The 12,664-nt window shown below is 33.9% G+C and overlaps 1 protein-coding gene across 3 annotated transcripts in view; it reads right to left on the bottom strand.

The window, feature by feature from the left end:
* CERKL (CERK like autophagy regulator) overlaps window positions 1–12,664 on the bottom strand; it is a 48,457-nt gene that overhangs the window by 24,907 nt on the left and 10,886 nt on the right. For all 3 annotated transcript variants that reach the window (XM_087919866.1, XM_087919867.1, XM_026696959.2), the window contains 2 exons: window positions 12,189–12,431; window positions 3,264–3,395 (listed from right to left, as the gene is read on the bottom strand). In XM_087919866.1, coding sequence (XP_087775992.1) covers window positions 3,264–3,395; window positions 12,189–12,431 — 375 coding nt within the window. The remainder of the gene's footprint in view (window positions 1–3,263; window positions 3,396–12,188; window positions 12,432–12,664) is intronic.

The raw sequence follows: 12,664 nt of genomic DNA, 5'->3' as shown, positions 1-12,664 counted from the left end.
TATTTTAATCATGTTGGGGTATTTTAAATATTCAGAGTTTAAAATGTTACCAGAACAATCAAAACCACCTATTTCAAATGCAAGCAGCTATTTTGAATTTGAAACAATGGTTTCAAGTGGAAAATGAGTAATTCAAAACATTTTATATGCCATTATTGATAAGTTGATTTACAGCCTATTGGCAAGAATTTCTAAAACTTAATTATGTACCTAATCAAGTACAATATGTTTTCTTCCAACAACAAAATGGTTTCTTCTATTAGAATTTTGCTACTGAAATGTTGAAAATTTGAACTGACAAACTTTCTCAGATAATAAATAGTGAGCTCAACTTAACTCTTACAATATATTAGAAAACATATTTCTAAATTAAAAGAATCCTGAGACACTATAAGCTTCCATGATAAATATAACTTTTTGCACCTGTCTCTTGTTTGTGGACCTTATTTGTTCTTTTATAACAAGAGAAAATAGATGTTATTTCTAATAGAAATGGTTCTATTAAATATAATCCCTTTATTTTAGCTATTAGTATATAAAATATAAATCTTTGCTTCAGGTTGAACAAATGAAGTATGGAAAGAATAAAGCTGGGAACCTAATAACAAAACAATATAGCATAAGAGGCTGCTGGATCACATACACATCAGAGATCTGTGGCCTCAGAGGAAATGATTTTTTAAATGTATGCTGCTGTTGATTGCTATTATATGCAGTACAATAAACACCAGCAAATAAAGAACAAAGTGGCATAATGCAGATGGTATAAAGTATGATAACCACATGTACAATTTTCTAAGCCATGGTTGCCAGAAGAGGCAGCCCAGCTGTACCCACTCATCAAAGGTTTCTGGTGACTGATACGACAATTCCAGATGGATTTTTTTATGTAACAATGTACATTACTATATCCAAGATTACATTAATATTTCATGCTTGGCTGTCTTTGGTGTAGTATGTTTCATCATTTCCAGTGCTTTTTTAGATGTTTAAATTCACTGGATAAATGATGCATCACTATAAAATCCCAATGTTAATATGCTTTAATATTTTTAGTCGTTATTCTTTAATAAATTTAATAATTGAACATGATTTATTTTTACAGCTCACCTAATTCATTATAGTAAGTAAAAATGTTCTTAAGGGTGAGAAAACAAATTACTGTATAAAATAACATCAATTAAATCATGCATGTGTCACACCATTTCCAAACCTTAAAGGCCAGAGTAATACTGTGCAAAGCCCAGAAGCAGCACTTCAACACTATCATTCTCTGTACATACATCAAAGCTGAGCAAATGAGTTGACAGAACATTGAAATAATGACATAGTGATTTTATGTATCTCTGGGATACCTAAACATTGGGAAGATATATTTATAGGTCAGCCCCAACCTTCCAATTACCTGTGTGTGTGCACCATCAAATAAGTATTGATTCCTGACAATTGCCTTGACTAGTCCCTCCAGTGTTCTTGGCAAGATTTTTACCATTGCTTGTTTCCTGGAGCCCAGAGAAAGGGATTGGCCCAAGGTCACCCACCCATTCTAATTCTAATGCCTTAACTATCACATCAAACTGGATTCGTTGCCTAGATAACAGAACTTAATGAATACAGTAGACCGAATGATACATTCCAATGTATTGACTACTGAATAATTAGTATAACAAAGACATACACCCTTTTCTCTTGCTGAATCAAAGAGAAGAAATAGGAAGCAATACAAAGCAGAGTTTATGACTGCAATGAGATAGAGTATGCTGGAACATGATGCTTTGCTGCACTGTAAAATACAGGTCCATTTTAGTAGTGTAATAAGATAGGAAGTATTTGCTCATTTTCAACTAATTCTGCTTTGTTATTGCATATGAAGCAGGAAATATTATTAATTTTAATTATGACTCATTCTAGGGGAAGCTCCAGGAAGTAAAGTAATCAAGTCTGCCAAAGCCAAACTGCTTAGACTACAAAGCTTGAGAATTATTTCCATGGCTGCATGCTTTACAAGGTTCTAAACCTCAAACATTTATTACAATCTAGTAAACTTAACCCTAAAACTACAAAAAATAATAATTGTACTCTAGTTAACTTATTTTTATTGTACAATGCACTCAAATATGTGAAAAACAATTATTTTAAATTGATATGTTTAAGTAGTCCACTATCTTTTGGAAGAATATATTCCTGTGTGATTGTCAATGTATGATTATCAATTTATACTGTTGCAAAAATAACTAGTTCAATAAACCTGAAGTTTTTGTAATTTGTTAAATTCTCCTAAAGGAGGAGTGCTAGCCAATAAACCCAGCAGTATTATTTGAATTATCACGTATCACAGAATTTTAATATATGGCGTATATTTAATGAGAATGTCTCAAATGAAAAAATTTAATACACTTCTATTTTAAAACTAGTAATTAATGTTATCCACCACAATAGACTAAACCAGCTGTGACATACCATTTTAGAACCAAAGTACCTCAAAGGGACTAACTTACATTATGTGTCCAAAACCTAGGACCTGTGACTCCTAAGGAAATGAAATTTGGGCAAGTTATGGCTGCTTCAGTGCTGCTGGGTTGCTGCTGTAGTCATGTGATCATTTTCATTGTTCCAAATCGTTCCAATTTCCCAGCCCCTCACACAATCCTTCACTCCCTTCCCATCCAACTATGGCCACTTACCCTCCTGATGGGAAGGGAAGGAAGAGAGAAAGAGGGAGAAAGGAACCCATACACACCATTCCCAAGGTATGCCATCCACCCAACTGCCCCGGAGGGAGGGAGGAAGAGAGAAAGGGAGATTTCCAGCTTCCTACATGGTAATTCAATGGGGAAGCTGGCAGGGAGTCAGAAGTTGCTCCCATTCCCATTGCTTTTTTACCCACCTCTGGTCACTCTGCTTCTCTGTTTAGGTAAGGAAATATCTCTGATGACTCAAAGGAACATAGCTTGTCTAATATTCAATAAATTTTGAAAGCCAACATCATATTTCCAAAATGAAAATAAAAATAGGCAAAGGGACTTTCATAGAACATAAGTCCCCTCTCTGATAAGCAATGTGCTTTGTTCAATAGGGGGGGCGATCTTGTGCAAACAGGCCTCTGAATTGACAGAGTGCTTTCCTACTACTGGTAGTATCATCTCCTTTCCCAAAATAAGCCCTAGAAAATTCAGTCTATCCACTGAAACACAAATATCTCCAGTATTAGTGAGTCATGCAATGTACTAATGGATTAAACCAAAGTCTCTAAAGCATCTTACCGGTAACGTCAGTCGTAATGTCAGCCAGTTTGAAGAGGGGAGCAGCTTGCTCATAATAAATCTGAGTAGCTTCTTTTTTATGGCTAGTTGGATTGACAAATACTTTTAATGACTTTGGCCGATTTGGAAACCCTAAAAACAAACAAATGTCACAGCACCTTTGATAACAGGTAGTTTCATTGGTAACAGGCAGATATTTATGCATTTTTGGAACCATACAGCTTTTAGAGTTCTTCATAACATTAGTAGGGGGTGAGGGGAGGGAGCTAGGATGTTCATTACTTATATCCAACTCCAACATAATCCTGATACAACTAGAGCACTGACCCACTTATGTGTTTGTAGCTGACAATACTACTTTGAGTCAGTCACCGTCAAGAGCATTATGCAGCAGCTATAATAAAAAAGATTTTAGGTCACAGTTCAAACCTGAAAGAGGGAGAGTGATAAATTGAGAAGAGAATTTTCTCCTGGGAGAATAAGAGGAAGTGCCTCTCAGCAAGGATTTGATAATAGTACTCCTTCACAGTTGGTGCAGAGATTTGATACTACAATTTTCAGGATTTGCAGATTATGTATCATGCCACACAGAAGGAGCAGGTGCAAAAGAAATCTGCCCTTGATTAAAAGATTTTAAAAAGGATATGCAAAAATCGAAACAATTTCATTCACATTTGAAATAAAATTTAAGGTTACTTTCCTATTTCATTTTTTTAAAATACACTATTAATTATCTTTATCTCAAAACTAATTTCATTCATCACAAATTCTATTCATATTTATTTCTGGTTCAATTTCTCAAAAGCAAAAGGGCATTTCTTCTGCAGTATAAAAGTTAACGTTCCAATTTATCCATCCTAACACCCCCCCGCCCCCAAAGAAAAACTATAAAGGTAAACATATGTAGAAGCTATAATGAAACAATTCAATTTTTTTTCTTTTGTACTATAATTATAATAATACAATACTATTACAGTCCAACTAAAGTAAAATTGAGAGTCATGAAAAAAGTTGCTGAGTAGAATAGAAATATTCATATCCACATTTTAAAAATGTTGAAACTGTTGATTCATGTACAATAAGTTCTGAAAAAGCAACATTTCTCTGCTACCATGCCCTCCAGTTGTGCAGACCTTTCCAGAATTGTCACTGCCTGCTGTGCTAGCTGGGAACATCTAGGAGTGACTGTTCACACATATCTAGAAGGTAGCTAGACTGGGAAAAATTGTGACAAGGTTACGCAATTGGCATAGTTTCTTCTTCTATAGACAAATGTTGGTGTGTTCTGTCTTCCTGTTCTTCTCCAAGCATTTCTCTGAAAAGACAGAATGCTAAGTGCACTGAACGATCCAGTATAAATACTAATTATTGTTTATGTGGTCCAAAGTTCATCCTTCACTTTGATTAATTGCCAGGACAAGTTATAGATGTATAAGAAACTATTGCCTTAGCATTATGAGAGGAAGTGATGTGGCAAAGAAATTAAATCCAGTATTGAAAGTAATAATGCATATCTAGATGCTTTCCCTGCTGTTTAACTTGATTTCTATATTGTTTTTTGTGTAGCCGCTACCTGCAATCATGTCCAATTCATTAATCTCTTGTTTAAATTTTTGTTTAAAAGTATCACAATTGCACCCTTCTTCAATTTGGATGGATGAGATGAAAACCAATCCTAACTTGAGAACCTATTGTAATCCAAAGAATTTAAGAAATTCTAGTTCAATCATTAATATACTTATCAGAGTAATACAGATAGTCCTCAACTTACAACCACAATTAAGCCCAAAATTTCCATTGCTATGCAAGGCAGCTGTTAAGTAAGTTGTGCCCCATTTTACCACAGTTGTTAAGCAAATCACTGCAGTTGTTAAGGAACTCATATGGTCATTATGATTTCCTATTTATTTTGCTTGTCAGAAGCTGGTTGGGAAGTCAGAAATGGTAATTACATGATTCCAGGATATTGCAACTGTCACAAATACATGGCAGTTGCCAAGCAACCAAATTTTGATCACATAACCAAGGGGATGCTGCAACAGTCATAAGTATGAAAACCTGTCATAAGTAACATTTTCAGTGCCACTGTAACTTCAAACAGTCACTATATGAATGGTTGTAGGTCAAGGACTACCTGTAAACTTCTTTGATTATTTTCCCTATAAACTGTAACAGATTATACTTGGTCTTCTCATTTTTGTAAGGATGATGTGGCTTGTGGTACATCAAAGTTTATTCTCGAAAGAGAAGGCTGAGGTTCAAAAATACAAATTCTGGTGTTCTTAATTCCTTAATGTTAAATGTATTTTCTCTGTTTATTTCACAGAAATGATTGATTCTACAGGAGAATCATGTCCCTCTTTTCTCACATACATTAAGTTTGTGTTACCAATCTTCCACATGTATTCATAATTATCAAGTATGAATTGATTTTATTCTTGAATGCTTATTTAGATTTTCTTTTGTAGAACTGTCCAAATCACTGTTTAATTTATTGGTCCCCTTCCCTCAAGCATTCAGCTAGGTCAGCTATTTCTTCTTCTTTTACCCTAAAATCCAGATGGCCCTATACATTTGTGGGACAAGCAGAAAGTATTTCTCAATTTACTGATAGCTCTGAGGATAATTTGTGCTTAGTAAGCAAAGACCACTTATTTCCAATTATCTCACAGCTTCAGTAACATTCCTTCAATAAACAAGGACTCTAAAATAGAACTCAGAAATGAAGAAAACCTCTCTTTATACTGCATCACCTGTAAAGTCATGGAATCAATTATTAACCAATCCATCATCCTCCACTTAGAAACAAACAACCTACTCTCTAATAAATAATTTGGTTTCAGGAAAAAAAACTATCATGTAATCTGCAACTCTTAAACTGCAAAAACATATCGACTACACAACTCAATCAGGGCAAAGCAACAGACGCAATCTACGTAGACTTCTGTAAAGCCTTTGATTCAGTGGTACATGACAAACTACTCCTAAAACTAAAATCTTACGGTAGCTCTGGACACCTGCATAACTGATAGAAGCATTCCTGTCAAACAGACAACAAATGGTCAAAATTGGGAGTGTCCTATCAAATTCTGTACCTGTCAACAGTAATGTCCCCCAAGGCAGAGTTCTAGGAGCAACTCTTTTCATACTCTACATAAATGACCCCTGTGATAAAATCAAGAACAACTGCATTCTCTTCGCTGATGATGTAAAGCTGTTCAACACCACAGACAATACTGCTACCCTTCAAAAAGACCTTGACTATGTATCAGAATGGTCAAACAAATGGCAACTTCAAATCTCAACAAATAAATGCTCTGTCCTACATATTGGCAAAAAAAATCAGAAATAAAATACAGGCTGAATAGTCAAGACCTTGTTGATGATCCAAACTCTGTCAAGGATCTTGGAGTACTCATCTCTAATGACCTAAGTGCTAGAGCCCACTGTAACTACATAGTCAAAAAGGCGTTAAGAGTTGTTAACCTAATCTTACGTAGCTTTTTCTCTGGTAATATTACACTAATAACTAGAGCATACAAAACATTTGTTAGACCAATACTCAAATACAGCTCATCAGTCTGGAACCCACATTACATATCTGATATTAACACAGTTGAGAAAGTCCAAAAATATTTCACAAGAAGAGTTCTCCACTCCTCTACTTGTTGCAGAATACCTTATGCCACCAGACTTGAAATTCTAGACATAGAAAACCTAGAACTACACCGCCTTTAGTCCGATCTAAGTATAGTATATAAAATCATACATTGCAAAGTCAATCAATACTACAGCTTCAACCATAACAATACAAGAGCAAACAATAGATACAAACTCAAGGTTAATCGTATCAAACTTGATTGCAGGGAATACGACTTCAGCAACAGAGTGGTCAAAGTCTGGAATACTCTACCCAACTCTGTAGTTTCTTCCCCAAACCCCAAAAACTTAAACCTTAGACTGTCTACTATTGACTTCACCCCTTTCCTAAGATTGTAGGGGGCGTGCATAAGCACACCAATGTGCCTACCGTCCCTGTCCTATTGTTGTTGTTTTTTCTTATGTGTATCCATGTATTCATAACTATGTTTTTACTTATACCTGTAATCAGGAACAGAACTAGTTTTGAAGAACTGGGAGTTCTATTTTATTTTGGGATTTTTTTAGAATAAATTTTTGAAGCAATTATGAATTTTAAGTCTACATCATTTCACTAGCTCCAACTGAAGAATCCATTATTTGTTCCAATTAAACAAAAAACAAATCCAAATAGAGTTTGCTCGTTTCAGATAAGCATTAATCAGTCAGACAAACTTGATTAAGCCTCTTCCAGGATGATGAAAAGCACAGAGAGTTCCACTTTACTCCTTTATCTGCCTTATATAAAGAATGATGTGCACCAGGCAGTTTGTTTTATCTCTTGAAGCGGTCATACAATTAAAGTCTCTGGAAAAAACAAAGTTTAACTAAGTTTATATTGAAGAACTTTCAATAAAGAAATAGAAGAGGCCCTCTGCAACACACAATCATTCTCATTTATGGAGGGCGATACAATTTGTGAGGCTCTCGTGCTCATCTCTGCATTTCTAAATGTGGGAAGATTGTCTTTCTTCACAACAAATGAAGTGGATTGTAAATAACTTTTAAAAGTGTATCTGAGGCAGTACCTAGATTTGGGGTTAAGGAAATGATCAGGGAAGGACTGAGGGGACTCGAATCAAATGAACATTAGGAACCATACAGAAGAGTTCTAGATTTGGGAACTAAGGTCCTAATAAAATAATCACTGCATGGAGACGGGAAAGGAGGGCTGCCCTTCACATTACTTGGGTAAGCTCCTTCAGTCATTGCATTGAATAACCTAAATGGAAGGCAAAGGAGGGAGTGCCAGGGGAGGATTTTGCAGACACAAGGCTTATTCTTAGTCTGATGAATCATAATAGCTAAGGTTGATAGCACTGGACTTTAAATCAGCAAATACCTTATCAAAGTATCAATAAGATTCTGAGCATTTCCTAATTTATTTGATTTCCACAGCTGCCCATCTTAAAAGTGGCTCTGGGTGGCATAAAATTATCTAACATATTTTCTTCTTCCCCAATGAGATTATTCTGCCAACTTTTAACAAGCAACTTAATATGTTGAAATATTAATGGTTAAGTATTTCAACTCCCACTGCAAACATACAGAACTGTACAGATTTGGCAGCATCATAACCTACATTTAATTTAAGAGTTTATTGTAGCTTTCTTCCCCAAACCAAAGTAGTGCTTTTATAGAGAACAGCCAATTGTTCCTCTGCTGGTAACAAATGCGCTAATATGCACTAGTTTAAACTTGATCTATCAGTGAATGAATCAATGAACCATGAAAAGTAGGGGTTAATCAGGGTGTTCTGAAAACAAAGGCTCCTAGGGCAGCAGGGACACTACCCTCAAACACACATCTGTGCTGCTTTCAGTATTTGGTTTTATGGTAGTACGTTTATGTTTACCAAAGTTAGGAGCCCAAAATGATGTCACTGTCATAAATATTATTAATCTCTTATACCACCAGCAATAAGAAAATTGCTACATAGAGACAGTAATAAGGACATGAATAAACATTTTTCATGCTAACTAGAGATAAAACACAGTTGATGCTACAACTGTTAATGTATAACATTCATGTGATAATTAAGTCTTCATGCATGAAGCTTTAGACACCCGTATTAAAGCTTGGTATGGGAAGCGTCCTGTAAAAGAGATTTAATAACACTTGCTCATATCAATAACCATTCCACTTTTATTCTGAAAAGAACAATATATATTGCTAACATGTTTTGTTTTGAAAGATTTTGAAAGATAGGACAAGTGATATGGTTTCATCTTAGAAACCTTTATCATAGATACAACGAAAGCATTGAAACTACCCTATTCTGGTTTTAATACTTTATAGCAGTATTTTATAAAACAATCAACATCTATCATAATATTTTTAGAATTGTATCCCAGTGAACTGCAAAGCCTATTTTTAATTTCAAAATTTTGAAAATTGTTAATGGTGCACTACTGTAAATATCAAAGCCTAATATACACAACATTAAGTCATAATAAAGCTCAACATGATCATATTTGATATATTAAAACCTGTCAACTTAAAATAAACAAAAGAAATATTATCAAAGTAGATATTTTTATTCATCAACAAAAGTATTATTGCTGTGTCTCTAGGACATGTGCAAAACCAATATAATGAATATTTAAGAAATGATAAATACCTTAGGTTTTTTTTGTAAGAAATGAGCTGTAAGGTATAAAACATAATCCTTAATATCAGAATCTTTAATATTCAATTTTAATTACAGAACTTTCATTTTTATTTTTATGTTTTTTATTGTAAAACCAACATTTATAACCATTTGATATAGTAACATTTATTTTTACAATGCCATTAGACAGGCATGGACTTAATAAGAACATTATAAATATTCAAATTGATAATCAGTCTTTTGATACAAAATAAGATACTGAAGGTCAGGTAATATAAAGTACCTATTTATATAACTATATATGATTCTATTTCAGTACTTGAAAAATGAAGAAAAGAAATTAGCATAAAAGAAGAACTCAATAAATGAGAACACAATCATGTGTATTAAAGCAGGATTAATAAGATTCAACCAAAGTACCACAATTGCAAAATGCTATCAGGAAATGGCAGGAGTGATCAAGGATGCTGAAGAGGTTTTTGGTACAATTCTCAGTCATACAATTTCCTCCCTTAGGAGTATAAACCTAATCACTTAAAAAAGGAGGCAAAAACATTTTAATTCTGTCTGACTTTTAACAGTACATAATTTGCAACATAATTTTAAACTTTGCTTTTTCATGTTAATATTATCTTAATTTTATTTCTAAATTTGCTCTTGGTCTTTAGACCAAAAGTTAACAAAAATATTGTTCATTATATTTTTTCTAGGATACTGAATTACTGTTGTCAAATATTTATGGCATTACAGATCTTGATTTATGGGAGCAGTGAGAAACATTTGAGAAAGACAGTCATTCCACAAAGTCATTCCCAATTCCTTCACTTCTCAAATGCAGAGATAGATAAACTTTTTTGTCAATGAAGATATAGACCCCTAAAACAAACAAAAATAATCCTGATGATGTTCTTGAAGAACCTGAAAGTCTTGTTCTCCCAAACAGTGGGATGGAGGAGGTGGAGCCCCCTTATTTGAGGTGTAATATTTTGGATATGTATTGGTGTGTTGTCTGGATTTTTGGATCTTGTAGTTATCTTTTTTTAATAATTATTTTTCTTCTATTCCTATTTATTGTATTTTTGTCATGCTGTTTTTTTCTTCTTTGAGTTGTGTGGAATCACTTGGAGTCAAGCGGCATCCAAATCAGATGGATGAACAAGTAAATAAATAAGTCAACACTGCATAAACTCAGTTACAACAGAGAACTAGTTATTATAGAACTAGTTATTATAAAGATGGCTTCACAATAGCAATTAATTCATGGGAAACATGATTTAGAAAATGTTGCCCAAGTCAGACACAATCTCCCTTATCATTTAAAAATAAGACATTCATTTTTTCAAAACAGAAAGTAATCAGCTTAACCATTTTAAAAATGGTTTAAAAGATTAATTCTAAAACAGTAGTATAAAACAAATGCAAAAATAATTGGAGCACAGCACCTAAACAGAATTCACCAAAAGCCTACCTAGAGGCATCAAAAAGAATAGAATTATATTTAATCTTTTCCTCTGGGTTAGCAGGTCTTTTTTCTAAACATCCATTAAATGATAATCCATTACCTGTAGGTAAAACCATGAATACCAATTTCAGAGCAAGCCAAGATAGTTTGAGACAAAGTGACTGTGTGCAAGGACAAAAGATTTTTGCATATATTGGACTAATTTGATATGGCATGATAATATGAACACAGTTCATTATCATTAAACTACAATCCATCATTATTCCTAAACTATAATATAACACTATGGGAATAGGTGGTGAGAAGCTACCACTCATCCTACCAGTATGGCGTTAAGGAGACAAGAAGCTTTTCCACTATTTAATTTATTCATTCTATTTAATCTGAGAACAATGAGTTCTGGATGCAGCTTGCAGGTCACTTTCCTAAGCAAATAGTTTCTGCCCATCAGACTGGTACAAAAATTACGGAAGAGCACTGCTGATAGTATCTATTGAAGAAGAAATGTATATAACAAGAACACATTTATTCAACCACATGCCTTCTACTCCCAAGTACCAATCAATCTGAAGCAGGAATAGAGCTGCAGTGCACGTCCAGGGGAAAATGAGAATCTGCTTGCATTTGTGCAGTCAAAAATACAGACAGGTAGATAGAGGCACAGTAAATCTTGAGAAGAAATCTAAAGCCCATCAGGTGTGAACACATCTGTTGCCACAACTAGTATTTTACTCATCAGTACAAATAAAATTTAATGGAGTAAAAAGGTTGGTCACCCATGGGTTAGGAAAACAAGCCAGGAATATAATGCATGACCTGAAGATAATATAATTTTCCAGGATTCAGAAATAACAAGAAATTGTAGCTAATGAAACAAAAGGAAAGGTTTCTCATCTCCTGTTGAACACAGGGACAGAGAAAAGAGCTGAGTTTCAAATACACAAATACACAAAATAAAATCCATGTAATTTCACATGTGAAGCAGTATATCAAGGAAACAATAACAGTAATAATAAAAATCATAATAACCATATCAACATGAAATCAGTTATAAGAGATTTATTGTATGGCTAGGAAAATTACTGAAATCTTAATTATCCTAACCTGGACATAAACTCTTCTAAAATCAATAGAATGTATTGTTTGATAAAACAGAAACACTGCCGTTACATCTTTTCTCACAAATTTTTTTGAAAATATGAAAATTACTTACCCATCAAAATTGTCTTCAAAGACCTATACCATACGTAACAATGGTCTTCACTTATGTTACCTAGATGGATGGTGGCATCTTTAAGTTTATTGCCTTCTTTATTTAAACACACAAAAATAGTAATTCCTAATAGTATGCCTCCTTTTTCTTGCCCAGCAAAACGACGACGTTTCAATTTTATGGAAAATACATCTTTCATTTCAACAGATTCTTCCTTACGGTGTAAACCAATACTGGAACCTCCTGCAAAAAGGAAAAGAACAAATAAAGTTTAATCATTTACAGTTCTTAGTATAGAAGTGTGAGAGAGTATTATGTATTTGTACACATGCACACACAATTGGATTGTTCACTAGAAACATTAGTGGGGTTATTTATTCTCATGATGACACAAGTATAAGTTTGCAAGAAGTAATTTTGGCAGTCTGTGGAGATTCTCAATTATGCAGGTAAGGTGCTTTTTCCAAAGGTGCTTT

Source organism: Pseudonaja textilis, chromosome 1 (assembly GCF_049901715.1).
Source record: "Pseudonaja textilis isolate UNSWEBS1 chromosome 1, rPseTex1.2, whole genome shotgun sequence".
Classification (NCBI taxonomy): domain Eukaryota; kingdom Metazoa; phylum Chordata; class Lepidosauria; order Squamata; family Elapidae; genus Pseudonaja; species Pseudonaja textilis.
Note: the sequence above shows the minus strand (reverse complement) of the source record. Positions and strands in the feature narration are given on the sequence as shown.